The 26,136-nt window shown below is 38.3% G+C and overlaps 1 protein-coding gene across 1 annotated transcript; it reads right to left on the reverse strand.

Moving 5' to 3' along the window:
• Window positions 1-448: 448 nt before the first annotated feature.
• On the reverse strand, window positions 449-25,785 carry TAMM41 (TAM41 mitochondrial translocator assembly and maintenance homolog). The gene is made up of 8 exons (XM_048046147.2): window positions 25,354-25,785; window positions 24,038-24,217; window positions 21,743-21,835; window positions 16,217-16,367; window positions 14,049-14,194; window positions 11,668-11,833; window positions 9,670-9,732; window positions 449-1,580 (listed from the first exon to the last, which is right to left on the reverse strand). The coding sequence occupies exons 1-8, from the start codon at window positions 25,489-25,491 to the stop codon at window positions 1,504-1,506; spliced, it is 1,014 nt and encodes a 337-aa protein (XP_047902104.2). The 5' UTR covers window positions 25,492-25,785; the 3' UTR covers window positions 449-1,503.
• Between the last annotated feature and the right edge of the window lie 351 nt (window positions 25,786-26,136).

Raw genomic sequence — 26,136 nt, forward strand, 5'->3', positions numbered from 1 at the left:
AAATAAAATCAGACAAATTTATTTCCTGACTATATTCAACTTTTGCCATTTGAAAATAATCGATATTTAAAAGATCCCCTGTGATTGAAGTAAGCCTTAGTGAGTCACATTAAATAAAATATTGTATTTTTTTTCTATCTTCTTTCTTAAAATTATGCTTTGAACTGATCCCTGGAAACTGCAGCCAATTTCATTCCAATAATGTTTTTTAAAGTGAGATCATTAAATCAAAGTGTAGCTTGAGAAATGGCCCTACGGACCACAGGATACACAAGAAAAAGCACACGCTAGTCAGGAAGGATATATTTCCATTTTTAACCCCTTTTTTTGTTTTGTTTTTGTTTTTTAAATTGTTGATACTTTCACAAGTGAAATGAAATGTTCTCTCAAATTCCATTAAGCAAAACATCTAAAATTAGCAAATCCACCTGAGCCAGTGCCAAAAGCATTCTACTTTCAACAGATGCTCCAATTTATTTCATCACACATGAATACTGTCATAAATTTCCATTCTTTAATGGCATCATGTAACACATTATGGGATAGTCCAACTTCTTCAGCATAGCTTATTTAATTAAGCAAGGGTGAACAAGTTTTATCTTTATAGACATTATTTTCAGGAAAAAAATATCAATGAATCAAACATTCTTGTTTCTAAAATTCCAGTTCTTAAAGCACTTGGATAAAACCTTCTGCCTAACAATCCATTTCATAAATCTATACAAGTAAATGCTGAACATCAATGACAGTATGACTTTCCTTACAACTGTGACACCTTGGACAACACTTAGCTATGATTTAGGCCGTTATCATTTGAGTCTCACGAAAGGAACATAAAAATTTTACAAAATGAACTGATACCTGACAAGCTTCTCATTTCAAACACACTTTCCCAGACTGAAAATCATTGTCAATTTTTTTTTTTTGATTCAGAATGTCTCAGATTTGAGAAAAATTTACTTGTCATGAAGTCTAACCTGCAGATGCACCCACTTAGCATCTTCAGAAGAATTCTAAAGATGAATTTGCCAGTGGAGAAATAAATAACATATTTCAAGAGAACAGTTTAATATCTAATTAAAATTCTATGGACTCTCCAGTTCTGTAAGTCTCTGAGAAAACTAAAACTGGGGAAGAGGATATTTTGAAAGAGCCTTGGGGTTATTTTCAAAAATAAAGCTATCATTACATAGAAAATAAGTGACTTTGGTCTTTAATTCATACGTACAATAGATCCTTTAAATTCAAGGTTTCTGAAAATTCTTTGAAAATCTGATTTACACGTACAGAAAATTTCAGTATTTACATAATAATTCCTTTGCCCTACTTCCATCAAACCTTCCCCAGTAACAAAAATTTCTTTGGCAGTAGTAAAAATGGACACGGAATTATTAGAACTGACTTCTTAAATGCACTTTCACCTTCTTAAGTAGGCAAAGCAACACCAGAAAAATATTTGGAGAAAAAGTACCATTTATTTACCCACACACAGTGTGTCAAGACTCAAGATGTCTTCTTTAACCATCCCTTTGTCATTTTATACAATTTCTTTGCACTGTAAGTTACAGATTTTTTTGCCCCTAGAAGAAAAAAAAAAAACACAACAAAACACAATTACCAGAAATTGTCAAAATTTTGGAAGACCAACTCAAATAATAGATTGCTTCTACATGAAGTAAAGTGTTTTCCTGGAAGAATGACAATAACCTAATATGTCATGTAGACATGCAATAACCTTGTCACGGTCATAACACAGTAAATAATGACACAAAACCACTTTAAATAGCATCAAAGCGAGCAAAAGAGAATAGGATAATTCTGAAGACAACACTGCACACAAACACCTACAGAGAACAGCAAATGTATAGCATCTGTAGGAATGCATGATGCAACTCCTAACTAGTACAGATGGAAACTTGTAACATATATCACTGTTCTTAAAATGCTACACATACAAAGCCTTTTACACCATCTGTGTCTGCTGCAGATGCTCACCAAACCAACACAGTCCTTTTCAAGCCCTTCCTAATCTACTACTGGCACGCCCAGCTGCATAGGAACATATTCTGGCCTGGCAATGGACCCCAGCAAGCTGGTAGCCTGTATTATGCGGCAGGACACGCGACCAGAACTCTTTAGAGGACTCCAGGCTGTTATGCATTCAGGTTAATGAGCAGACCACATCTGTATGAGGAATTTAGTCACTGAAGCAAGTCCGCTCCAGAGGCTGAAGCCCACCAGATCGTGCGGATTACCTGCGCAGCCAAAGTTTTACTGGAGGGACAATGGGGAAGAAGAGAAGGAGAGGTAGACCAGAATATAGCCAGGAAAAAGAAAGGAAAAGGAAGAGTTTGCTCAAGCAAAACAAGCAAACTATACACAACTTGTAGACAACAAGTTTTATGCTTCCAAATCCCAACTTCTTCTAAGCAAATTTTAGTTAGCCTTGCCTGATGCTGTGCTCCAAGCTTAAGAGGCACTTGGTTGCCTTGTTGTAAAGTTGTGAAGTGTAACTGCACCGTAGGAATTTTGAAGCATCACACTGATTTTGATTTAACGTAACCTAACACTGCACACCACCAGAAGTTTCCCCAAGGCAGTTTCAACCCCTAAGGAGAAACAGACCCACAGCGTTGCTATTGAAAAGCTTGCAAATTAGAAGTGAAAAAGAGTTATCATTTTTTCATAGGAAACGTGCCGCTGACTCTTAGGGTAGAAATCTATTCTGGTTTCAACAGGTTGTAAAGTACATTATAACCTCCTTGAGTATTTTGTTATTGCCTCACCCTAACTAATGGCAGCTACCATTTCATAACTGAGGGAACAAGTGCGTCTGCAAGAGATCAAAACTCCTCAACTTGCACAATGAGATGACATCTGTGCCCTTAGGTAAAAAGAAGTAACACTGAAATGATGATGGGTATGGAAAACCAGGTTAATAAGGCATGTACCGTACCCAGGTGAACTGAAGTCTGGTAAAATGAAAGAAGCAAAAATAACACTGAGATGATGACAGATGGCCATGATTTGGCAACACTGCCAGTGTCAGAAGTACACTATAGACACCAGTATGAATACCTTCTCACGGGGATGTTATCTGGAATAATTTTGCTTCAGAGTTACCTGCCTAGTGCTGGCTTATAATAAACCTCATGTTAAGCTGGAGTAGCTGTGATATTCTGGCATCATCCCGCAGCAGCCCACAAGTAGAGCACTGTGGTAAATACCCTGCCATTACACCAGGCCTACAATGCAGGCAGGCATTTCTCCATTTTCACAAAGATACAGAAGGATTTTGCAGCAGCCATTGCCTCCAAGCTTTTACAAGTTTTAGACAGAAGGGATTGAGGATGACTCCCACACAATTTGTAAAGCACACCCTTAGTTAGACAGCTCCCGAATTTCTATCAGATATGAGCCTTCTCCTACAGACCTACTGTAAACAAAAAAAAAAAAAAGACAACATTTTGCTGGGTTTAGTCATCTGGTATTTGGAAACTTAAGATATTGTTCATCTTGGCATTTCAGCAGGGTTCTGAGATCCTAGCCAGTGGAGTTACTTATCTTTCCTCCTTCCAGATTTTGCCATCCTTTTTTTAAATTTAAAAATACCCTACAAAAACCCCCACCACCATACAATGACTTTCCAGATTACAACCAAGTGTAATCACACCCTTAAAAATTCAAAACTGAAAATGGAAGTTTTTAATGCTGCACTTTGGCCTTGATGCTTATATGCACAGATGGAAAGCCCATTCCCAGTACACTCTACTTACTAGTTTTTCTTACGTTTATTAAGCAGCACACTGGTTACCTGAAAAGATTGACTAAAGCCCACAGAAGTAGTGTAGCAAAAATCCCACAGTGACACACGAGAACACAAGGAAAGATCTTCTGGAACAAATTAGACTCAGGTTTAGCTATCGCATTGCACTTTTGAGGGAATAATTGATATGACAGTGTTTGAATTTAAAGAGACCTTAGAAAGTAAACCAAACAAAGACAAACAATCTTAAGTGAAAGATGCTTTCATTATTAGTAGTCTAGAGTCACAAAAATCAAATAAGCATGCAGTAATGTGGAAAAGCACATGCTATACTTATGAACAACTGTTTAAAAAACCTTTCATAACAAATCATAACATATATGTTGTATTTAATCATTTGTACTTGTGTATCTAGTTGCAATTTAAATAAACTCAACTTTAGCTTTTGCAAGGCATCCTTCATAGATATATTTTCAACTTACAGAATCATGTGCATCCCATATGTAAGGTTAAACTCTCCTATATTTAATAGTTTTTTTTTTTTTTTTTTTTACTAAAAGCAAGCACACTAATGAAGTCACGATGTTATCCTTTTGCAGCATCTCAAATAACAAGTAAATAATCGTGTAAGTTCCAAAGCACCTCTCACATCTGCATTCAAATTACATGCAGTATACAAATTCCAGCCGCACAACAAGGCCAGACTGAGCTTAGGCATAGCACATAAATGAAGTAAATGGTTCCCATCTCAAAAGTTAAAACTATGTAACTGCATAGCTTTGACAGTTACTGCCCAATCTCCTAGGTACTGTACTTCTAGGATATAGCCCCTCGAATACTGCAGTTGCAGTGCCAGAATCGATGTTCTGCCATTCCAATGAAGTCAGTGTACTTGTGGAAGCACAATATATATAGCATGTGGCAAAGCAACAGTAACACAGCTGCTACAGCCCTGCAGGACTGTAATTAACTGCGCTGGCACTGCAGCCTGCGAGTCAGCTTGTTCTATCAGCTTGCCAACCTACTCTGCCTCTTGCAGCAGCTCAACATTAAGAGATTTTTCTCCGTATTTTCCCCCTGCAGGGAGAACTCTGTCGAACTCCACCCACTACAGCCTTGAACCTAGCATCTTATGTAATAAGATGCTTACATTTCTGCCCCAGCACATCATGCTACAAAGCAAAATACAGGTTTATACATACAGCTGGTTTCTTAAAGCAGCCCTCAGGGTGATGAGTCACATCTGTAGTAAAAGTTAATGGTTGTAATTATGGCTCAGTCTCAGAATCCGAAGCAGTTGGACCACATGAAAATGTCTTTCTACTTTAGCTATGAATCTACGGCTTGGTGGTTCCAACTCCCCTTTAGATTTTTCCACTATATGATAGAGAACAAAGACCCAACGCACATGGAATCAAGACCACAAAACTTCAGTGTAAACATCAGTTGTATCTGTTTTTGCTTAAAAGTCCCATGTTCCTTTCATTGGAAGTGTTAGTAATTTGGCTATAATATAACACTATCTTACAGGTCCCCCAAAGTTTCCCCCTAAATATATCTGGATGCAGTATTCTTTATTTCCTCTACTGCTGAAGGGCTGTCATGCTATACAGTGGATGCAAATATTTATATATTGTTAGTATATAATGCACAGACGTGCAAATGTTTTACACATTTACAGTGAATTACAGTTTACTGCAGTATTTGTTTTGCTCAGGCAGCTGAAGAAGATAGAAATTACTACAAATCTATGGAGTATTTTATATAAGACTGCTCCTTACAATTTAAAGAAAATACTTCCATGAAGACACAGTATACTAACATCCCAACTGTAAGGAAACAAATGTTATTCAGAGCAGCTAAAAGCATTTGTGTTAATTTAAAAGACGAACAATTGCTTCAACGGATGACACATTCCTAATATTTTGGTTTTTTAGACACTTTCAAGGGTTACAGTGTTCCTCTAGTAAGATATAAGAAATTTAAGCTAAAGTATCAACATCTCCTTCAGAGCAAAACAGAAGAACTTCAGAGTTGGTTCCCAAAGACTGTGCAGACTCTGGGTATGTGGGAAAATAAATCAAACGATTGTGCCATCTCTAATAGGAAACAGAGAGGCATGCTTACCACAGACTCAGAAAAGAAATATACAGGCACACTTTCAAAAACTAAATAGGGCATTTAACAACAAACAAAAACACAGAGCTTGAGCGCAACTTTAAAACCAAATTGGCAGAGAAAGATGAAAAAAGTTCTCCTAAATGGGTTGAAATTCTTTATTTTGCCTGTGCTCTTTGCAACAACATTAATACACAGCATGCCATCTCAGCAACAACTATTCCCAATTTAACATTTAATTTAGGCACATGCTTTACATTGGACTACTATGTTACAGACCAGAAAGTAGGCATTTCACATTTTTCTGCTGTTTTTAAGATAAAAGAATCAGTTAAGGAGATAATTTTGTGTCCCTCTAAACATTTCCAAAAAAAATGATGGCCACAGATTGAAAATTAGTTCTTTCACATGCATACATAGGACAAAAGTGCTTATATAGTTACCAGGAACAGAAAGAAAAAAAATAGGCAGAGCTTATTTAATGGAAGCACGGATTTCACGATCCTTTCGTAATTCTCTTGCATCTTAGCTAGTATTCTTAACATAAGCATTACAAAAGAACAGAACAGATGAATAAAAAAGTGAAGAACCACATTACTTCTCATGAAGTCTCTACTAGGCAGTGTAAAAATAGTTCTCAGGGGAACACAACATTAGACAAGATTTGGTTAAAGAATGAAGAAAGAAATGCAGCATCCCTAGAGATTAAATTTAATAGCTGAACACCTTCCTATGATACACACTTCTTCCATGAGTCAAAGAAATACTTTCTACATAGAGGCCACACTGTTTTGTCTGCGTATAGTGTGTAGCTACATGAGTGGTAGCTGATAAAAGCCCCAACAAAGGGCGAAGCAACGTGAACAGCATTAACGCCTGCCCCCTAGCGACAAGTGTTTTAAATTAAGAAACCGCGACTGAGAGATCTTCATTTGAAGATACAGCAAGACTCCAGACAGACTCAATCATGAAAGTCTGGAGAGAAATATTAAAAAAAACAACCAAACAAACGAACAAAAACACCCCAAAGCAAAAGGCTTCTACCTCTAGGCTAACTAAGCCCAAACAAATGGAAACCTGAATTCCTGGGAAAAAATCTCTGAAGATGATAAAAACCTTACAGTATGAAAAAATGAAATCACCAACTTGGTCAGTTACATTTTATTTCTTCATTAACATGCACTAAAATTTAGAGTTTTATTTACATTACTACTACTACTGTGCTTCTGTCCATCTTCAGTATATGAAACTGATGAGGTTCTGGTAAGGCCGCCCTGCAGGCTGCCCGGGAAAGTAGCAGCGTCCAGATTAGCAAAGGGAGCAATACCCGTTTTGGGTGCAGCTGCACCCATTACAGACGCTTCTGGTTGATGCTAACCGTGGGAGCAGGACACCCCTTCTCCAGCCAGGGTGGTCTGCACAGCAGCGCTCAGGAAGGCTACCTCTACATTCATTAAACAACGTTCAGGAGCTAGGAAATGCCAGATTTGAAAAAGGACCAGTTCTAACTCGTCTCCCTCAGCATATAGTCTTTGAGTAACCTGAAGAGATCAATCCTGAATTCAGTTCCTCACAGTTTCAGCCAGGTTCTGGCAGAACTGCATAAATACAGTTAAAACAAACAAAATCATGCTAAGAGTAATAAAATAAAGCTCCACCAAACCTCTTTCAAATTTGTCTTGTGTTCAAAGCAAAGGATCAAGCTTTGCTTGACCTGAATCAAACTGCAAAGATGCATTTTCAGCAATAAAAGCATTGGCAGAAAACACATGTTTTTTATTTACATTTATTCTATGTAACTAGCTGGTTAGAAGACAACTAAATTTCATTCTGAAGCAAAAAAAACACGCCACTACATAAAGCAAAAAGCAGTTGAGACAAAAGCGAAGAGGAAGCGTTTCAGGTGCACAAAACAGAAAATATGGTAAAAAAAATGACAAATCCTGTTAAAAACATACATTAGGACCTCCCAGAAGTCCTAGCAACAATAAAGGCTGCAAGTGATTTACTCAATGACACACAAAAGGAGCTAACAGTTCCCAGAGGCGATTTTCTGTCTATCAAGATTTACACAGATGAAGAGCATAAACAATTTGACAAATCTTAACCACTTTTATTCACATTCTTGCAGTTACATATGAACAGCTCTGCTCCATGGCTCAGCCAGGCTGCTGGCTTTCACAAGCACTGAATTCACACATGGTGACACCGTCTTTCATGCCCCTCCCCTCCAATTATTTTCCTCTACAAAATCTATTCTCCATGGATTCAGAAACAGACCGGTTACAAGCTGATATTTTTAAAAGTGGCATGTTGCAACACAAGTCTTAACCATTAGCAGGTAATTTTGACAACAAATCCTAAAAATAATGCTTCACTTATTTGGTTGGAAAACTTGCATTAGGAAGTCGTACATGCGGTATGTCTAGCTCATACAACAAAAGTTTGCTTTTTCAAATGGAGTTACGTCCTTCTGCTCCTCCAACTACTAAACAAAGCTGGGCAATAATTTTGTTATACTTCTTTTCTGTAATATAACTGGACTATTAACAGATGCATGTAAGAAGTACAACTGTTCCTGCTTACTTTACTCAGCAAACCACTAATGGTCCTGAACACTGCAACCTGTGTTTTCTTACAAGGAGACAGAGCGCAACCAACTTTGGAAGTGAACAGCAGCTGTAGAAATCTGGAAAAAGATCACTTAGTAGGAATGTATAAAAGCTGCTTTTAAAACTAGTAATGACATTGCTTGTATATAATTGCTTTGTGGAAAATATAGGATAGGTATGAATGAGTTCAGACTAGGATATGAGCAACTTCATGCAAGCAACAAGATTTTTTCATTTTGCAGGAATTAAAAGGAGATCATGAGTTTGTCTGTTTTTAAGGTAATGAAGACTCAGGTCCTAAGTCTTTTCTTTTAAATTGAGGTGCAGTTCATTCAGCTTCTTAAATGTAAAAAACAGAGCATCTTAAAACTAGATTTATTCCAGAACTCAGAAAGACAGGATGAAGCTTCAGCTATGTAATTGGCAGTAACTTTTGTTCAGTTAGGAGGATTTTCGTAGCTGAAAAACATCCCTCATTTTCCCATAGCAAGTCCTTTTTTGCCTTCTACATCTTCTCTCACGCTGACTTTTAACACTCAACTCTCCTTCTAAAGTAATTCATTCTGAACTATGAGAATTACAGTAATATCCAATACTCACCAAGTATATATGTTTAGTTTGGAATACAGAAGGTATCTGAACACGCATGTCTTCTGAGCTCGGACAGAAACTTCGGATTCTGTCAAAGTTTTCTCACTGTAAACTCATCCCCTCCTTTACTTTATAATGAGCTAACCTGATAGTCTACATAACATCAGTACAATGTATTGATCATTTAGGGATCCAACCACATGTAGAAAGCCAGAGGGAATTATGAAATCATCTTTTTTTTTTTTTTAAATACAAGAAGAGCAGAAGCAGTGCACATCAGCTAAATACAAAAGGAAAATGAAGTCAAAGGTTTTTGTTGTTTTGGTTTGTGCTTTTTTTATTATTATTTTTTATTGTCGTTGAAGTCATGTAGACTCCAATTCCTTTTGACATTTTAAAATTTCTCAATAGTTATAAAAAGCAGAAATATCTATTTCTTATTTCCATAAACTTCCAATATTGTCATTAGACACCCAAAAAGTTTATGCTTTAAACTCTCTAGCAAGGCAATCTTGGGGCCCTAAAAATTTTACTTTGTAAAAGCAGAAAGCCCACATGGATAGAAGTCACCCACATACTTACCAGCTGTTAGTATGGTTTTAGCACTTTGCACTATACTGGAAGATCTCACAATTCCTGAAATGCCTGCAGATAGAAAAGCATACAGATGTTATCCATCTTAGAAGTTCTGTGTATGATGCAATTCATTCATCTACCATTCACACTATTTCTCTAAAATGATCAGTCACAAAGGATTCATAATTATGTTCCAGAATTATGTTCCATCTAAGCACTGTCTAGATCAGAACAAATTACACTCATTGTTTACGTCAGTATGAAATTGGGATTTTGCACTTCTCTTGTCAAGTAGATATGTTTATATTGCACAGCATCTGACTAGCTTTTTAAACGATTCGACTTTTGTAGACAACACTCATTTGACACTTCACACTGCAGCACATTCAGTTTCCATTGTCCAGAGGTCTTTAGGTGTAAAAGGAATAGTGTATAAAATGATACTTGCAAAAAAATAAACAAAAGCTTTAAGAATTTATATTTGCACTAATGCATAAAAGCCTACTGATAGGTGCAGAACAAAAGTACTGTATATTACTAAACACTTAAAAATGAAGTTAGCAGTCCCAGTCTTCCAAACTGAAAGTTACTTTTCTGCATTAACCAGAACATAGAGTACAATATTATTTCTAAAACCTTCTTTCAAATGCAGTTCTGTAAAGAGCAAAACCTAGGGATACCCATGAACAAGTAAGAGGAATACAATATTCCACATACATAAATTTTATTTATTTATTTTTGGGATGGGGGAACAAGTCATGCTGAGCTAGTAAAACATCTAGGGAAAATGTAATTCAACTTGAGTACTCAGCTTAGTCTTGTAGGATTACCAAATGGTTTTCTCTGCTCTTTATCCAAATTCTTGAATGAGAAAATTCCTTTGGCAACAAAACTGAAAGAGAGGTTTTGATTTGTCCTTCTGAGAGTATAAACTGCTTGGCTTGAGAAGACTAGATCTATCTAATGTTTTGACATTGAAGTGCTGCATTCCTGTCCACAAACCATAGTATCAGCCATGCCTGTAATATCCTACATAAGTACAACTAGCAGAGTAAGTAGCTCAGGGTGGACGACAGTTGTAAAACTCACAACCTGCTCCCAGATTCAGCTATTATCACACTACTGTTGCAGTACGTCCACAGTTGCACAAAAGCTGAGAGACTGACATAGAAGAAGCTGGACATCCTAGATGGCCAGGTGCAATGCATCCTAGACTGTCAATGGAGAAGAGAGCTGAGAGTCTTTCACCTCCCCCTCTCCCCCCCCCCACCCCAAAAGAGAAATCAGTGCAAGAGCTCCCTCTGCAGTTGGCTCCTCTCTTGTGGCTCTCAGGCATCTACGCATCTTTTGCTATGCTCAAAGAGCTTGCAAAATCGCTGCTTGGATCTAAGATGTATCAAAGTACGAAGGACCGTTCAAGTACTAAACATTTTCATTTATCTGCAGAATGACACAACAGTGATGTCTGCAGCATAAGCTTTAACTTGCTTGTACAACAACCTTGTCTCAAAGAAGCTACCTGTGATGATGAGAAGTACCTCAATCTTTTTCCTCAAAGCTTCAGTTCTCTGCCAGAGCACCACATATCTGGACGAACTATGATAATTGGAAAGGGTAATGCCAGCAAGCTAGAAAATACAGCACCACATTGTATGACTGGGAGAACATACAGCTTAATATCTAAATGAAGCTATGCCAGCCAATGAAATCCTGAAGCATCCCACATAGTTAGATTATCTAAGGAGGTCAGAGATTATTTCTTTCAAGACCCCAAATAAAACTCTTACCATTTCTACTGACATAGAAAGATATTTTCCATTATTTCAGGGACCTTACTTGCAATCAAACAGTAGAATACGCTTTTAAAAACTTATTACAAGATTAACCTCTTGTTGTCTTATTCCTTCTCACTAAAACATCCTTCTGAACTAGAAGAACATATACAATAAATCTTTATATCTATCATGTCTTAAAGGGGATTAAAGACAGAGATCTAAGGCCTACCTTGATGCACCACTAATCCACAATCAGGGTCATGGGCAACTTGCAGTAAGATTTCTTCCACGTCTCTGTTTTTCCCAGGAGGGTCTACCAGAGAAGTTATCTTTTGTTGCAGATTCTTTGGCAAAGCCATAAGTTGTGTGAATTGACCTTCTGGGCTTTTATCAATCTGAATGTTATTAAAAAATAAGACAGTAAAAACAAAAATTCAGCATTACCAAAGCAACTTCTATTCAAAGAAGTCATGAAAGTCTTCTGGCTATCTTTGGCCTGTAATAAATACCTCAGAGAACTCTATGAATTTCACATGTAAAAGTTATTGACAATCCTAATGAAAACTCTCCATGTACTGGCAAACGCAGTGTCCCAGTTCTAAACCTGAAGAATAACTCAATGGAAAGATGTTAACTTCTATCCAAGGGAAGCCTAAAGTATAAACAGAATCTTACTGCCCCTGCAAGGAACTTCTCATTGAAACTGTACCATTTCTGCTCTATCCAATTTCCTCTGGAACACAAGAACATGAAAATGAGAGAAAATGTTCCCAAAAGACCACTTAGCTCTGTTTCTTCTGCTGAATATAATCAAACCAAACACACACACAGAGTTTACTTTGAAAAACATTTTCTCTTCTTTAAACACAAACCACATCTGGTTTGAATAATTTGAAGGAAACATTCATTTCACATTTTCCAATCTAAATCAGAAATTCAATGACCCTTTTTTGAATACAATGATACCAACATGCAGGCCTGTACACATTGATACAAAATGTAAGCACAAATATTGAAAAATGTTTAACAGAAAAGGGCTCTCCAAAATGGGGGGAAAACATTAAGAGTCTGAGTACTCCCACACATCTTTTTACACATTTCTTGGAGGCATCGGTCAGGAGTTTAGTTGTCCTGTACTCCCTCTAGTCAATGGGAAGAAAATGATATCCAGATGAATCACCCACTGACTACAGAGGGAGTCAACAATGCGCAGGCTTTTAACATTATGTGGGAGGAATCCATGCCTGAAACAGAACTATAAGAACTAGTGTCTGACTTCAATTGTTTCTAAAGAATCTTTTAAAAAAGATTTTTCTCTGTAATTCTGAAGATGTGTCCTTGGAGAGGGTGGTTTCTATTCTCTGTTAAGCAGCATTCCAGATAGAAGTTATCCATTTCAGCATGGGGAATAATGGCAAATAACCACAACAAAACATGAAGAATAAAGTATTAATCTCAATACAACAGTAAAAGGATGGCATTTAATCCACAGCCTCAATGACTAGTATGGAATTCCAAACAGATTTATTACCTAACAATATATTTCTAGTATGATACCAGATTTTGTTCCAAGGTAATGTAACAGGGAATAGTATTCTAACTAGCCATTTTCTTGGAGGAAGCGGCATTGGTTCTTTTCAAAATTCATTTAAATATTTCTGTTAAAACGTTCAAAAGTACATTGTTAAGAAAACATGGAGACAGCTGCAGCATAATATGGATTTGCCTTTGCAGTACTCCAAAGAGCTGCAGTAAAAATGCTTCCTGTACTCAAACTTGCTTGTATCTCTAACAGCTTCCTTCAGTTTCTAACAGACACATCCTAAAAGGAGGCACTAGTGAGATACTTACCAAGGTGACCCTGAGGACAGAGAACTCATGTCCATGAGACAAGTCATGCTATTTGTAAATTAATGTTGAAATGTATACCACAGTTGAATAGTAGCACAGAGATGTGCATACTACATGAGAAAAATTGCTAACAGCCCCCCCAACTGTGGCATCCCACCCCTAATTGCCATGTTTCACTTATACCTTAAGCCACAAGGATGGAATTCAAGACAGTGGTCATTCTGGACGCCTGTTTTCTGACTATTAGGAAGATATTTTTTTGAGTATGGGTATTTAAAGATAGCGCCAGAATTTCAGTTTGTTTTATTCAACTGATATTCATAACTAGCACAAGAGGGCTTTGTTTTGTTTTGTTTTTAAATACACTTTTTGACTGCAGAAAGTTGCACCTCTAAGTTACGGCCTAATCTTTTTAACACAAACCATATGTTTATTCATCACTTCCTAGACTGCTGTCTCCATATGGTAACCATTAGACCACACATTTTCAACTGCTCTTCTCTTGTTCCCTTGCTAGTGCTCTAGTCCTGTGGCTATGCTCAGAGAAAATGAACAGTAGTTACTACATATGCAGAGACTGGTATTTACAAGTTTCCCGACTGCAGAATTAACTCAACAATAGAAACATAATAGCAGGTATAGTGACTACAACTGCCTGCCTTAGTGTGGCATAATTCTTGCCTTCTGTCAATGTGATAAAGCATTTCCCCCCTTGTTTGTTTGCGGTTTTTTTTTAATGTTTTTAAGAAAACCACTTGCCTCTAGCCTTCCCAGATGGTGCTTATACACCACTTGAGGGCAGTCCTGCAATATGTTACTGTACAGCTTCTGAAAATAGGGAACATTAGGTTTCACAATGTTCTGCACTTTCGACCTGTCTTCTCCTATGATCATTCTGAAGTCACCTAGTCAAGAAAAGAAAAACATTAATTAGGGCAAAACTAAAAACCCAAATAAGGAAAATACAACAGAAACGAACAGTACAAAGATGTCATCTAAAACTCTTTATTCTTCAATCCTACCAGTGCCTACCTAATCCATAAGGTTCATCTTCTAACAGTCAAAAAATACTATCCAAATAGCTTCAAGCACAGAAAAGAAGCTTCAGAACGGTGATGCGGCCTCTGATATGCTATAACATCATCAACCCACGCATCCACATTTGCACTTACATAACAAAAAATTCCAACTTCCAAGTTTAGCCTCAAAAGCAGCAGAAACACAATTACATCCTTTCCAATCATTCATCAATTTTAATGAGTTACTAAATGGTATTAGAGTAACCAGCCCCAACATTTGGTATCCAAAACCAAATAACCTTCATTTTTCCAATTCTGAAAGAAAATAATCTGCATTATCTCTGCATTTCAAGGGCAACACTTGAAATACAGCTAGTATCAGTCATGGTCAGATTACAATGTCCCTTTTTCTCTTAGCCAACTGCTTTGTTAGCAGATTGGAAAAGCAACTCCTTTCAACACCCCGGCTACTCTACTCACCTTTACACTTCCTTTTAAGATATACTTTGTGACACTTTCTAATAAGAAGTTCCAATGTCAGTGAAAAGACAACCTGTATTAGTGTTTACCTACCTCTGCTATGTATTACACCCTGGTAGCTTCTAAAATTACAAACTAGGAGTTAGAAGCTCAGTGCTGTCCAAATCAACAAATAAAATCATGAATCAATTCATTTTCACACTTCCCACAGTTAGGAGATAAATGTTGAGGTGGCAACTTGCTAGCATGACTTAATTTCAATTTATGCCAACCAGCAAAACTAACAAAAACTTCCCAGAGTACTTCCAGGCACTGTCTCACCGCTTTCAAAATGCACAAAAAAAATATTTCCCAAATTAAAGCACGAACAACTTTTTTCAGCAGTTATGTACTGCAAGGAGACTGATTAGAGTAACTCAAAAATCAGTGTTGTCTACTAGAATCCCGCTTGAAAAGTTTAAGATTTAGCAAAATGACAGCAGAATAAGATATCTATAAACATGTCATTGACAGCTCTTTTCTTGAGCATATCTGCCTGGGAGCGTTATTGCTTTAGCTGTATTCACCCAGCAGAATCAATTTCAACATCTCATAGCATGCTAACCGATCTCCCAATTTTCTGGTTAATAGCATTGTTTCAAAGGATATCCATAAAATATCATGGTCACTGGTGCCCACTAAGATTCTAATGACATTCCTGGACAGGTTTCAGGTGAGGCAGGTAGCAAACGCATGGGGTGAGCAACCCTTCACTGTCACTCAAACAGATAATGCTTCAGAAAAAAATGCTATGGAAAATCTGAGCAAATTGCAATCTAAACCAACCAGGGAAATACTATGTAAAGAATAGTAACACTCCTCAGTGGAACTAACCTGCAGTTTATAAATGCAACATATGTTTTAGGTTGTTTGTTTGAAAAAAGGAATGCAAGGCCAAGCTTGCATTTCTATATGAGCAAAGAAAGTGCTGTGTAAAATACAATTCCAAGCAAACTTGTTCATAATAATTTCAATAAAGATGTCAATGTTTAAAGAGCAATACTTAATTTTCAGTTTTATTTTAATGATAATTTTCATACAATTAATTGTGGTATTGAAGACTCATTTGGAACAAGGGTTTTGGTTTGTTTTTTATATATCACTTCATTTCACCATAACCAATCATCCATACCTAGGTGCTTGTAAATCAAGAACAGTTTTGCTTACGTACCTCTACCTACTCCTCAATGAACACGCACAGCCTTTCCAAACTGTTAGGTACCCAGCAGTAAAATTTAGCTAATGGAGCATGCAACAGTGTAGGTCCAAAGCAAAAGAACATCTGACTTCCTACATATTAGACTCACTACTACTTGCACACAGTACATGTGGTACAACAGCTCCAACTACAGCTTTTCTCCTCAGAGACTTTAGACACCATATACTAACCAGAATAGGAGAGTCCTGCAATCTGCATATAGAGGTCTTCTTCAGAGAAACTTTCTGGTAACATGAGAAAGGCTGCTGTGACTGCACTCTTCAGATTGCTAATAAGAGCAGCTTGCAGCTTGCCATTCTCATTCTGTGTCAGTATTTTCACCTGAAAAAATCAGAGTAATTGGAAGCAAGACTTCAGGAAAGTGCTACTGAAGACGGAGCTAGAAACGTTACTCAATCCAACATGAAAAATAATAAATTTGAATTAGATCCTAATATTATTATTGTATAGAAAAGACCTATCATCTGTGTCATCTGTGTCAGACTGTGTCATCTTCTGTTTACACAATGGGACAGAGGATCTTTCTAAGATCTAACAGCCTGCTACAAAGGCTGTTTTTACAAACACATTAAGAACTGTTATAAGCAACAGCCATCAACTATTCTCTGAAGAGCTATTCACCTTTTCCATACTCATGAATTTAGGATTAATCAAAACAGTAAATGAATCAAAAATATTTCACATGGTATTATGCAATAGGAAAAAAGACCACTGTCACACTGAAAGAGAACGGTATACCAGAATACCAGAAAAACAGCAAAGTTTTCCTATTCACCTTCCCTATATCTTTTTTTCCAATAGCGGACTCCTTGCTGGTGCTCTGCCATAGGGTTGAAGCAGCTTCTTAGACATTAGCTCTCCTCCTAGGAGACGTAGGGTTTTATTTTGCACTTTGTATGAGGAAAACGTCAATGCAATGGGAACTTCACATACACGTGAATGGATCACTGAAGTTCCTTGATTCCAAGTGCCACAAAAACATGTTTATTTACATTCAAACTGTTCAAGACCAACTACAGAATCCAGTAATCTAGGATATGGAAATATACTGTAATAAGAAGCAGATCTTCAGTCAGAAGTCAGCATCGAAAAATATTACTATAGAACATTAGACAGATAAAGTCAGCCCAGTTTATAAGGTGACTGACTGTGCCCTTTCAAAAATGAGTCCCCCAAGAATATCTTCCTGTTGTAAGTTTCTGTCATTTTTAAGGGTTCTGGTTGGGCAATACTGTCTTTCTTATAAAGGGCAGCTTATTAATATTTGTTTACTCTAGAATATATGAAAATGCAAATCCACTGGCAGTTATGAACAAATGTACCCAACTCGGTTTTTCTCCTCCAGAAGCCCACATGCAAATGATTTGCAGTAATCTTTGAAATTCTGCCCACAAAATATAACCTGAAAAGGCTAAGGTATCATTTCAAGTAAATATTTTCCTTTGGAAGTGTAAATATTAACAGATTTAAAAAAAAAATGAAGCCAGATTCAATAAGAAAAAAGAAAAAAGTAAGAATCTGATATAGCTGCCACACAAAATTCTTCTTACTGAATGGACATCAACAAAGCAATGCCTGGGACGGCTGGTAGTATGTTCAGAACTTTATTTCTCCCTATGGCAAAGTCTTTGAAAGTGTAAAACTAGGACAGTATCTCACTTCGCTATGGTGGTGAATTCAACAGTATAGAGGTTGCTTATCTCAACCTTTCTGAACTAAAGCGTGGTTTTGCCTAACGTTAAGTCTATACAGTAGTCTGGAATTGGCGGGGTGATTTTTGAAAGATAAGTGTTTTCTCTTCTTTGGTTTTCATTTTAAAGAGTTCATTGTACAAACAAACACTTAAGAATTCCTCCTAATTGCTTTGTATTTCCTAGCATTAAAATGAAGGACAATGATAAAACACATTAAACTACTGTAAATTCATCTCCTAGGGAGCCTTGAATAAATTTGATTTCCTTGAGAAACAGGGAAGTTTACTGAATGCATGCTGACTTTTTCAGATATGATCCAATGAACAATTGGATCTGGTCATGAGATTGGCTGGTCACAAGGACAAACTAATATTTAAAATCTCCAACTAATTCACTTATATCCACTTTCATAGATCGTTGCTACAACAAAGCAATAAAGACAGGCAGAAAAGGGAAGCCTGTGGTGCTAGTCCTCCTTGTGGAAGACCACAGGCTGGCTTTAGTGAAAAGAGTAATCTCCTTCACTAAAAATACTCCTTAACATATATGAGATTTCTTTTTTTCCTACGGGAAACAATATGCAAGGCTTCAATATTTAAATGCATAAAGCACTGCCACAGCAATACTATTTAGGAACAAATTTCAAACAGACCAGACAGCTAGAAAACACCCAGGAAAATAGAGTGCAGCTATCAGCCAGAATGAATGATGATTCCTGGGGGTAAATTTGTAAGAACCCCAAAGTTAAGGAAAACTGTTTCACGATACAGAGAAATTAAGATCAGAACTATTCATGCCACATGAGAAGGAAAGAGCCCAATTTATTCTGGTTTTACACTACACATGAAATTCACTTACCTAACACTACAATTAAGACTTTTAAATTATTAAATATTTTCAGTGAGGGATATATTCAATTTGATAGATAAGCATTATCCCCACTTCATCAACACCACAGCTTTAAGAAAGAAGTGTTCTATTTTCACTGCTAGGAAATTCATACCTAAGAAACTGTGAGCATTTGCACAGAAAGATACACACAAACAAAACACAAAAAGAAAATCTCATCACAGAATGAAAGGTTTCAAAAGTACTATTCCAATTTGCCATTTAGCCACACCTACGCTCTGCTAAACATCACAGTAAGAGGATTTTTTCCATTGTTTTTCAAAGAATGTTTTAAAGTATTTGAACAATGGGGAAATTCTGCAAACAACTGCTCTGTTACTCCTTTGTGGGAATTTTTGCAACACAAAAAACTTAAAATCTCCCAACACCCCTCTAAGTAGTACAAAATACTTCTATATACTATTCATACTCTGCCCTCACCTCACTTCAATTTATTAAACACTTCTCTTAATAGCTTCAGAAGGATAACAGTAAAATACAACTGCTTAATCACTATATTTAACAAAAATTCAGTAACACTTCAGGTGCTTTTAAAAATCTTCCTCTGAAAACACAGTTATGTTTCACCTGTGCTTGTTTGTTTTACTTTTTAGTTACATCAGCATTTTTTTCAGGAAACCTGTCAGTTATGAAGAAATTACTACTAAGTTTATTCAAATTTTCAATGCAGTTAAATGGGAATTTAGCATATCAGTGTCATAAATTTAATTTAGCATGAAAAGCCAACAAACTTTTAACACAAACAAAGAAGCTTGGGAAGAAAAGTTAGCATTTCTAAATGGCAACTCCAAACTCCATCTATTCAGCCAAACATTCTGCAAAGATCACTTGGTCAAGGCAATCAGTCTACAACAGTAACAAAACCTCCAGTAAAAATGACACCAAGATTTCTAAGACAGAGAAAATGTTTCACCTCATGTGCTAGAACAGCTTGGCTAGCTTTTACTCACAGAGCGACAGATTTGTAACGGAACACCAGAAAGGCACTGAGCTCTTTCTCGTCTACATGACTGAGAAGAAAATTCCCAAATTGTTAAACAAAATTAATCTGGCCTCAGTCAAGTGTGTCCAGAACTAGCACAAATGGCATGTAAGAGATTATAGCATACACAAAAACAAACCCAACCCTATCTCCTCTCCAGAAGAGGCTTATTGTACATTTTTAGGGAGGAAGAAAAGCTTTCTACCACTATCACTTACAACATGTTTATCAAAACAATCAAATCAGATGCAAAAACAGAAAGAGCAGACATTTGAAACCTGTAAAACAGATTTAAATAATTTTTTGGGAATGTCTGCAACACACTATAACATTGTAAAATCCTATTTAGTGATATTACAGATCCTACAGGAAGAGACGGTTTAAACACCCACCACGTAATCTTTCAATCAAATTCTATTTTAAATCCTACAGCCTTTATTCAGTGCAAATTCCTATGAGCTTTATGAAAATAACTTGCACCAATTTCTTATTTTATCTATTAAACACATATGCATGAAGATATATCTGTCTCTTGTTAGCAACCAAGCAAAATACCAAATTATACTTATTGTGCAAGTATGTACTCCTACTGAATTTAATCAGAAGATATAAAGACCATTTTATATGTACTAAGATGAGAAACCCCAAAATAAATCAAAGCAGCAGCAAGTGTAGTTACGCTGAAAATAAACAATCAGTATTCATAGTTGAAGTGAAACTCCTTCAGTTATTTTTCCTCAATGTGTTTAATTTTATTCTTTACAAATGTAACAGCTGTTCAACGTATTTAGTTGTATTCCATATAAAGATAACAGCTGTTCTAGTCTGCACAATGCCACAATAAGTCACTGGAGATGAGGAGAAGTCAGTTGCGCTCTGACAACCTATTTAAAGTTGCATCCTAAGTTATTCATTAAGAGCATAATTAACTTCTGCTCTACGACTTGCACAGTCATGTCACCCCCCATTTCCCATCCCTCCCCCCCCCCCAAGAAAATTTAACTTGGCACTGCTGCCATCTGCTGAAAGCACACTGAATCAGACACCCTTGGCAAAGACAGCAATGTTCTTTACATGTCACGGTTAACTATAGATATTTAACAAGAGAATGATCTAGATGGTAGCTGCACAGCAAAGCAGCTTTCACCTTTAAATACTTCTATTATTTAACTCAACTCTAAGTTTCCAGATGACACTAACTTGGGAGGAGCTCCTGACTACATCAAGGATAGTGATGCCTTGCAGAGCGACCTTGACAAATTAGAGAGCTGGGCAATCACTCTTGGGGCACCACAGTAAAAGAAAGGGCATGAAAGTATTATTCGGTGTCCAAAGGAGGGCAGTAAAGTTGGTGAAGGCTCTAGAGGGAGTCTTCTCATGAGCTGAGCGGAGCAAAGCAGGCCAAGGGGAGGCCTCATGGCGGCCTGCAGCTCCCTCACGAGGGGAGCGGAGGGGCAGGCGCTGAGCTCTGCTCTCTGCGGACAGCGACAGGACCCGAGGGAACGGCATGGAGCTGGGACAGGGGAGGGTCAGGCTGGGTGACAGGGAAAGGTTCTGCACCCAGAGGTGGTCGGGCACTGGGACAGGCTCCGCAGGGCAGCAGTCATGGCCTCAAGCCTGCTGGAGTTCAAGCAGTGTTTGGACAACGCTCTCAGACACAGGGTCTGATTTTGGGGTGGTCCTGTGCAGAGCCAGGAGTTGGACTCAGTGATCCTTGCGGTCCCTTCCAAATCAGGATATTCTATGATCCTATGAACTGCATTAAATTTTGGTGACTCCTGTTATTTTTTATTATTGTTAAATGTAATATTTAAATTTTTAAGGGACTCTGAGTTAGCATAGTCCAGTTCCTCAAGATTTACTACAGGCAGAAAACCATTGTTAATGTATCTAACTTCATTTTTTTCCTTGTAACACAGAGTATTAGTAAGGTCTATATTGCACTTCCTTTCTGAGAGATTATCCATCTAGTAAGACTAGACCCCTAAATCAGGGCAGACATTTTCTTCAGTATCGACTCATAGATCACGAACAGTTAAAGCTAAAACTACAACCGATAATTTTGCATCCCTGTAATTTCCTGTATTTCAAGACAGATAACTAATAGTTACCGGCTTTTGTAGGCGTCCAGCAACATAGAGGGTTCTCCAGTGAAGTAAATCATCAATCAGGGCATCAGTGCTAATTACACCATATTTTATCATCTGGAAAAAAATAAAAAAAAAGGCAAAATAAAGGTTTTTGAACAATCATATAGCTGTACTGTTTTCATTACAGGAAACTTACTATTTTCTATAATTGTCATTAATTCTAAGGAACATACACCTCCAATAAAATATTGCACGCATAAAATTAAAAACATTTTACTGTCTACATCTTGTTTCTTAATCAGCTTTTGCTCCCAAGTATTTGCAAATTTTTCTCTAATACACATTTACCATAAAAGCATCTCTCTGATAACACTTAGAGAACTGCTCTTAGATAATAGCATCATACAAAGAAGAGCCACTTAAGTGACATAGCTCCACAGTAAGCTTGGTTTGGGGCTTTTTTGTATTTTTTTGGTTGAAAAAAAAAAAAAAGGAAAGGATAATTGGAAGAAAGCAAGAACACAATACAAGAAGAAGAAGCAATGCAACTACTTACTAGGAAAAAAAAAAAAGAAAGTCAAATAGCAACACTGATAGCAGTGTTGCCTAAAACAAGAAAGATAAAGGAGTTCCAAAAGCAAACCAGAATTTTTAAGTAAAATAAGTTTTAAAGAAAATCAACACATGGACATCTACCAAAACACAGGCAGTAAAAAAAAAAAGTCACATTTGCATGCAGTCTTCTGGAAAAAAAAAAAAGAAAGTGTAATGGAAGACACACAGGATCCTCTAAAATCCTGTCTGGAAAGGAAGTTACAATAAAATCATTCCCGGGTCAATCCCGGAAGGAAAATGTTCTTCAAATCCCACAGTAACCTAGTCTAGATAGAGATTGACCTGAAGCAATTTGAACATTAAAACGCATCTGTTCTTTAAAAGATTTTTTTAAAGTTACAATTAGTTTTGCACCAGCAAAATGATGCAATAGTTAGAATACTCCACAGTATTTTTCAAGACACATAATGAAGAAAAAAAAAGAATTTGTCAGCAATTTGAAATAAATTATAAAAACATTTATGGATACTATTACTGGGGGGAGGGGAGACGTATCAGGAAGCATTTATTATTTTTTTTTTTTTAGAAACTCTTTGATGCTAGAAAACAATTTGTGATTTTTTAGTTTATGTTATGGAAGAAGAAAGATGAGCTCTTAACAGTTACCAGTTTGCACATCATGAGTTTCCAAAGATTATCACCAAAGCAAGGCAGCCAACTCCAGAAATTCTGGATAACAAAGGACCAGACTGTGATATAACTAGTCATTACAACATTAGATAGGCATATAAAGAGCCAGAAAGGACCAAATTTCATCACAAAGGTAACTGATCCCTAAAAGGGGTTTTGGATTTTATTTTAACGTCAAGAGAACAAAGTTTAAACTCCAAATTCTTGCCTCATCCAGATACCTTTAAACAAAATAGCAAGTATATAGTAATTTTTTTAAACTAATTCTCCAGCCTCATATGAAGAGTTCTGACACATACCCAGCGTTACTGCTATTTCGTGCTCTGAGAAACTTCAGTTTGTACAAACAGCATTTTTCCCACAACTGTCCTTCATGTCATTTCCAATTTTCTTAACAGAACTTGCTTCCGTTATGTCCAGTTTATTACCACATGGCAAAAATTACTCTAAATCAGCACCAATAAACACAGATACACACTTCCTTCCCCTGCCTCCTATCTGCACTCCTCCTTCCAAATACAGTCTACACATAATTGTGGTGTAGGACTTGCTGGACAAGTACTACTTGCCTAGAATTATTAATTATACCCAAACACCACACGTAAAGATGTTTGCCATTAAACAACACAGATGTCAATTACAACTTGCTATGTTAAACATCTGTGGTTTTTTGTTTTATGTCAAACTGACAGAAAGGCTCTAGTTTGCTATTACTATGTGGTCAACTGCTGAATTGAAGTCTGTCCCCCCCCAAACACAGAACAGTGATATACTACTATATGGCCACTGGTGAAACTGCAAGTGATAAGGAATGTAAATTCAGGTTCTGAAGTGCTTTAGTTGTGAATTTCAAACATTATCCATGTTTGTCAAGTGCTAGAACAGTTGCTCTGCTTGCTTTTTAAATAGTATGATATTTGTGAAACAGTTTGAGAACTAAATATTGAAAATACCACCAGTTAAGCATCAGTTGCAACCTATCGGATGTGCTTCCTTCACGGAAATCTGCTTTAAGCTAATCATTTCAATATTTGATGCACGAACATTTAACTTATTAAAACTCATACTTACCCTACCATTACATGGCACTAAAGTATTGTAGTAAATCCCTGCTCCATAGCTCTGTATATTACTTATCTGTTTTGGCCCAAAAACTTTTAGGAAGGAATAATGACTCTTGTTCTTTAATAAGTTCATCATATGCCAGGTCACAGCATCATCAACTGCAAACACGAAGTCCAGCATATTGTTCTATGGATACAGAGAAAAGTACTGGTTTTCATATCAAGAAGCAAACAATGTTAATCACATTAGTCCAATACCTGCATAATAAGCTAGCTACCAGCTAATAATTGGTCACATAATTAAAAACAAGATTGAACACACAAGGCTTAACGTTGGATACAACTTGAAGGTTACAATGGAGCTGTATGTTTTTCAGGTCACTCTACCAGTGACAGTCCAAAATTTTCCTTGCCCTCCCAGTTACATCGCCAACCTTCAGCCTTCCGTAACACAGGGCAACGCATGACAAGGTCTCGGTAGCCCTAGTTCCCAGCTCGGCCTAATAGCTTAAACTGCTTATGGAGAGAATTTTTGCTAATACGCAAGGCCACAAACTGGGAGATGAAGGCAGATAAAAGTCAAGAAACTGCACTTCTACGATACTTGCTTTTATCAACAAAGCAATCCACACGCTAAAAGACTTGTAACATCCAGCGCTGCGCTGTTCTTCCAAAGAAAACAGTTCACACACCCCCTTTGCACGGAGGAGCTGCAAAATTACAACTCATCCCTACCATAAACTAATATTTGGAGTAACAGTGCTTCAAATTCCTTAGGCTTACTGCTCTGGAAGTAAGAAACACTTAAAGCCACAATTGTGGAGCATGCTTAACAGCCCAGTGGGAATGCACAATGCAGCCCCTGAACCGCTTTAAGAAGTCAAATGCAGGCACGAGGAGATCCCAAGCTGTTCCCAAGTGGCTTGACCCCCCAACGTGGGGGCACCCAGAAGTTCTGGGTAACAACACGCTTTGCCTCAGGTACCTGCGTACTGCGGACAGCGTGAACAAGCCTGGGCACTTCCTTAAAACCAAAATGTAAAAGCTAAAAAAATGCAAAGCTGAATTGTGAAGCAGGGTTCCCTGCTCGATAAAAGGGCAGCTGAACACCACCTAACTGCACGCGAGGACTGTCAGCCAGAGGCCCACGGCTACCTGGGGACCCTGACGCCCCCCCTGGCTCCGCCACCTGCCCGCCAACTCCCGATGGCTGCGGGCCGGCTCCGCTCCCCCGCCTCTCCCCGTGCCCGAGCCGCAGCGGCCCCAGCAGCCCCCGGCCACCCCCGGGGGCGCTACGAGCGGCAGGGGGGCCGCCGCGCTCACCTCGCTGTGCCCGGCCGAGGGCCCCGCCTGCCGAAAGACGCCAGAGCCATAGGCGAAGGCCAGGCTGAGCTCCTGGGGGAAGTGCGCCAGGACCCGCCGGAATTTCACCCCCGAGCTCGACAGCACCGGCAGCGCCATGGCGCCCGCCTCGGCCGCCTTCCTCCGCCCGCCGCCTGCGGCGGCGGCCGTGGCGCAGGGAGGAGAGGCCGCGCCGGGAAGAGGCAGCGACACCGTCACACAGCGCCCTCTGCCGCCTGGCGCCGCCGCCGTCCCGCCCAAGCCTGGTTTAGTGCCCCGGAGCCCCGGGACGGCACCCACGGAGGTGTCAGGGATCCCCACAGCGGCCTCCGGTGCTTTGGGGCTGAGCTCCCCTCAGCGCCGCGCCGCCCCGGCCCTGCCTGCGGGCGGGAAGGGAGCGAGCGGCACCTGGGTGCCTGCCCCGCCGCTGGCAGGGGAGTCGCAGCACCCACACGATGGGCTTAACTTTCGACTCCTTTTAGTCCCCCCCCCCCCCCCCTTTTTTTTCAACTGCTGTTTTTTATTTATGGTTGGTTGGTTGGTTTTGTTCAGTAATCGCAATTATGCGCCCCTTCTTTGGTTGTTTTCCTTTTCCCCTTGTCCTTTTTTTTCATGTTTCCTGCTGATTCGAGGCTTCCCTTAGGAATTCTTGTCAGCTTTATGCTCCTTTACACTTCTCCCATGCTGTGAAAACAGAAAGCCCACAAGGTTTAATCATCACATTTGTGCTCACGACTGTCTCACACTCTCCTCGTGTATGAAGTA

Source organism: Anser cygnoides, chromosome 10 (assembly GCF_040182565.1).
Source record: "Anser cygnoides isolate HZ-2024a breed goose chromosome 10, Taihu_goose_T2T_genome, whole genome shotgun sequence".
Lineage (NCBI taxonomy): Eukaryota > Metazoa > Chordata > Aves > Anseriformes > Anatidae > Anser > Anser cygnoides.

Excerpts from the sequence above, each read along its gene's own strand:
- TAMM41 (XM_048046147.2), bottom strand. The coding sequence starts at position 25,491 with ATGGCGCTGCCGGTGCTGTCGAGCTCGGGGGTGAAATTCCGGCGGGTC. Across the intron at positions 21,836-24,037 it reads TAGTGCCATGTAATGGTAGG|ATGATAAAATATGGTGTAAT; the intron begins GTAAGTATGAGT and ends ATTTTTTTCCAG. Across the intron at positions 16,368-21,742 it reads CTGGACGCCTACAAAAGCCG|GTGAAAATACTGACACAGAA; the intron begins GTAACTATTAGT and ends TGATTTTTTCAG.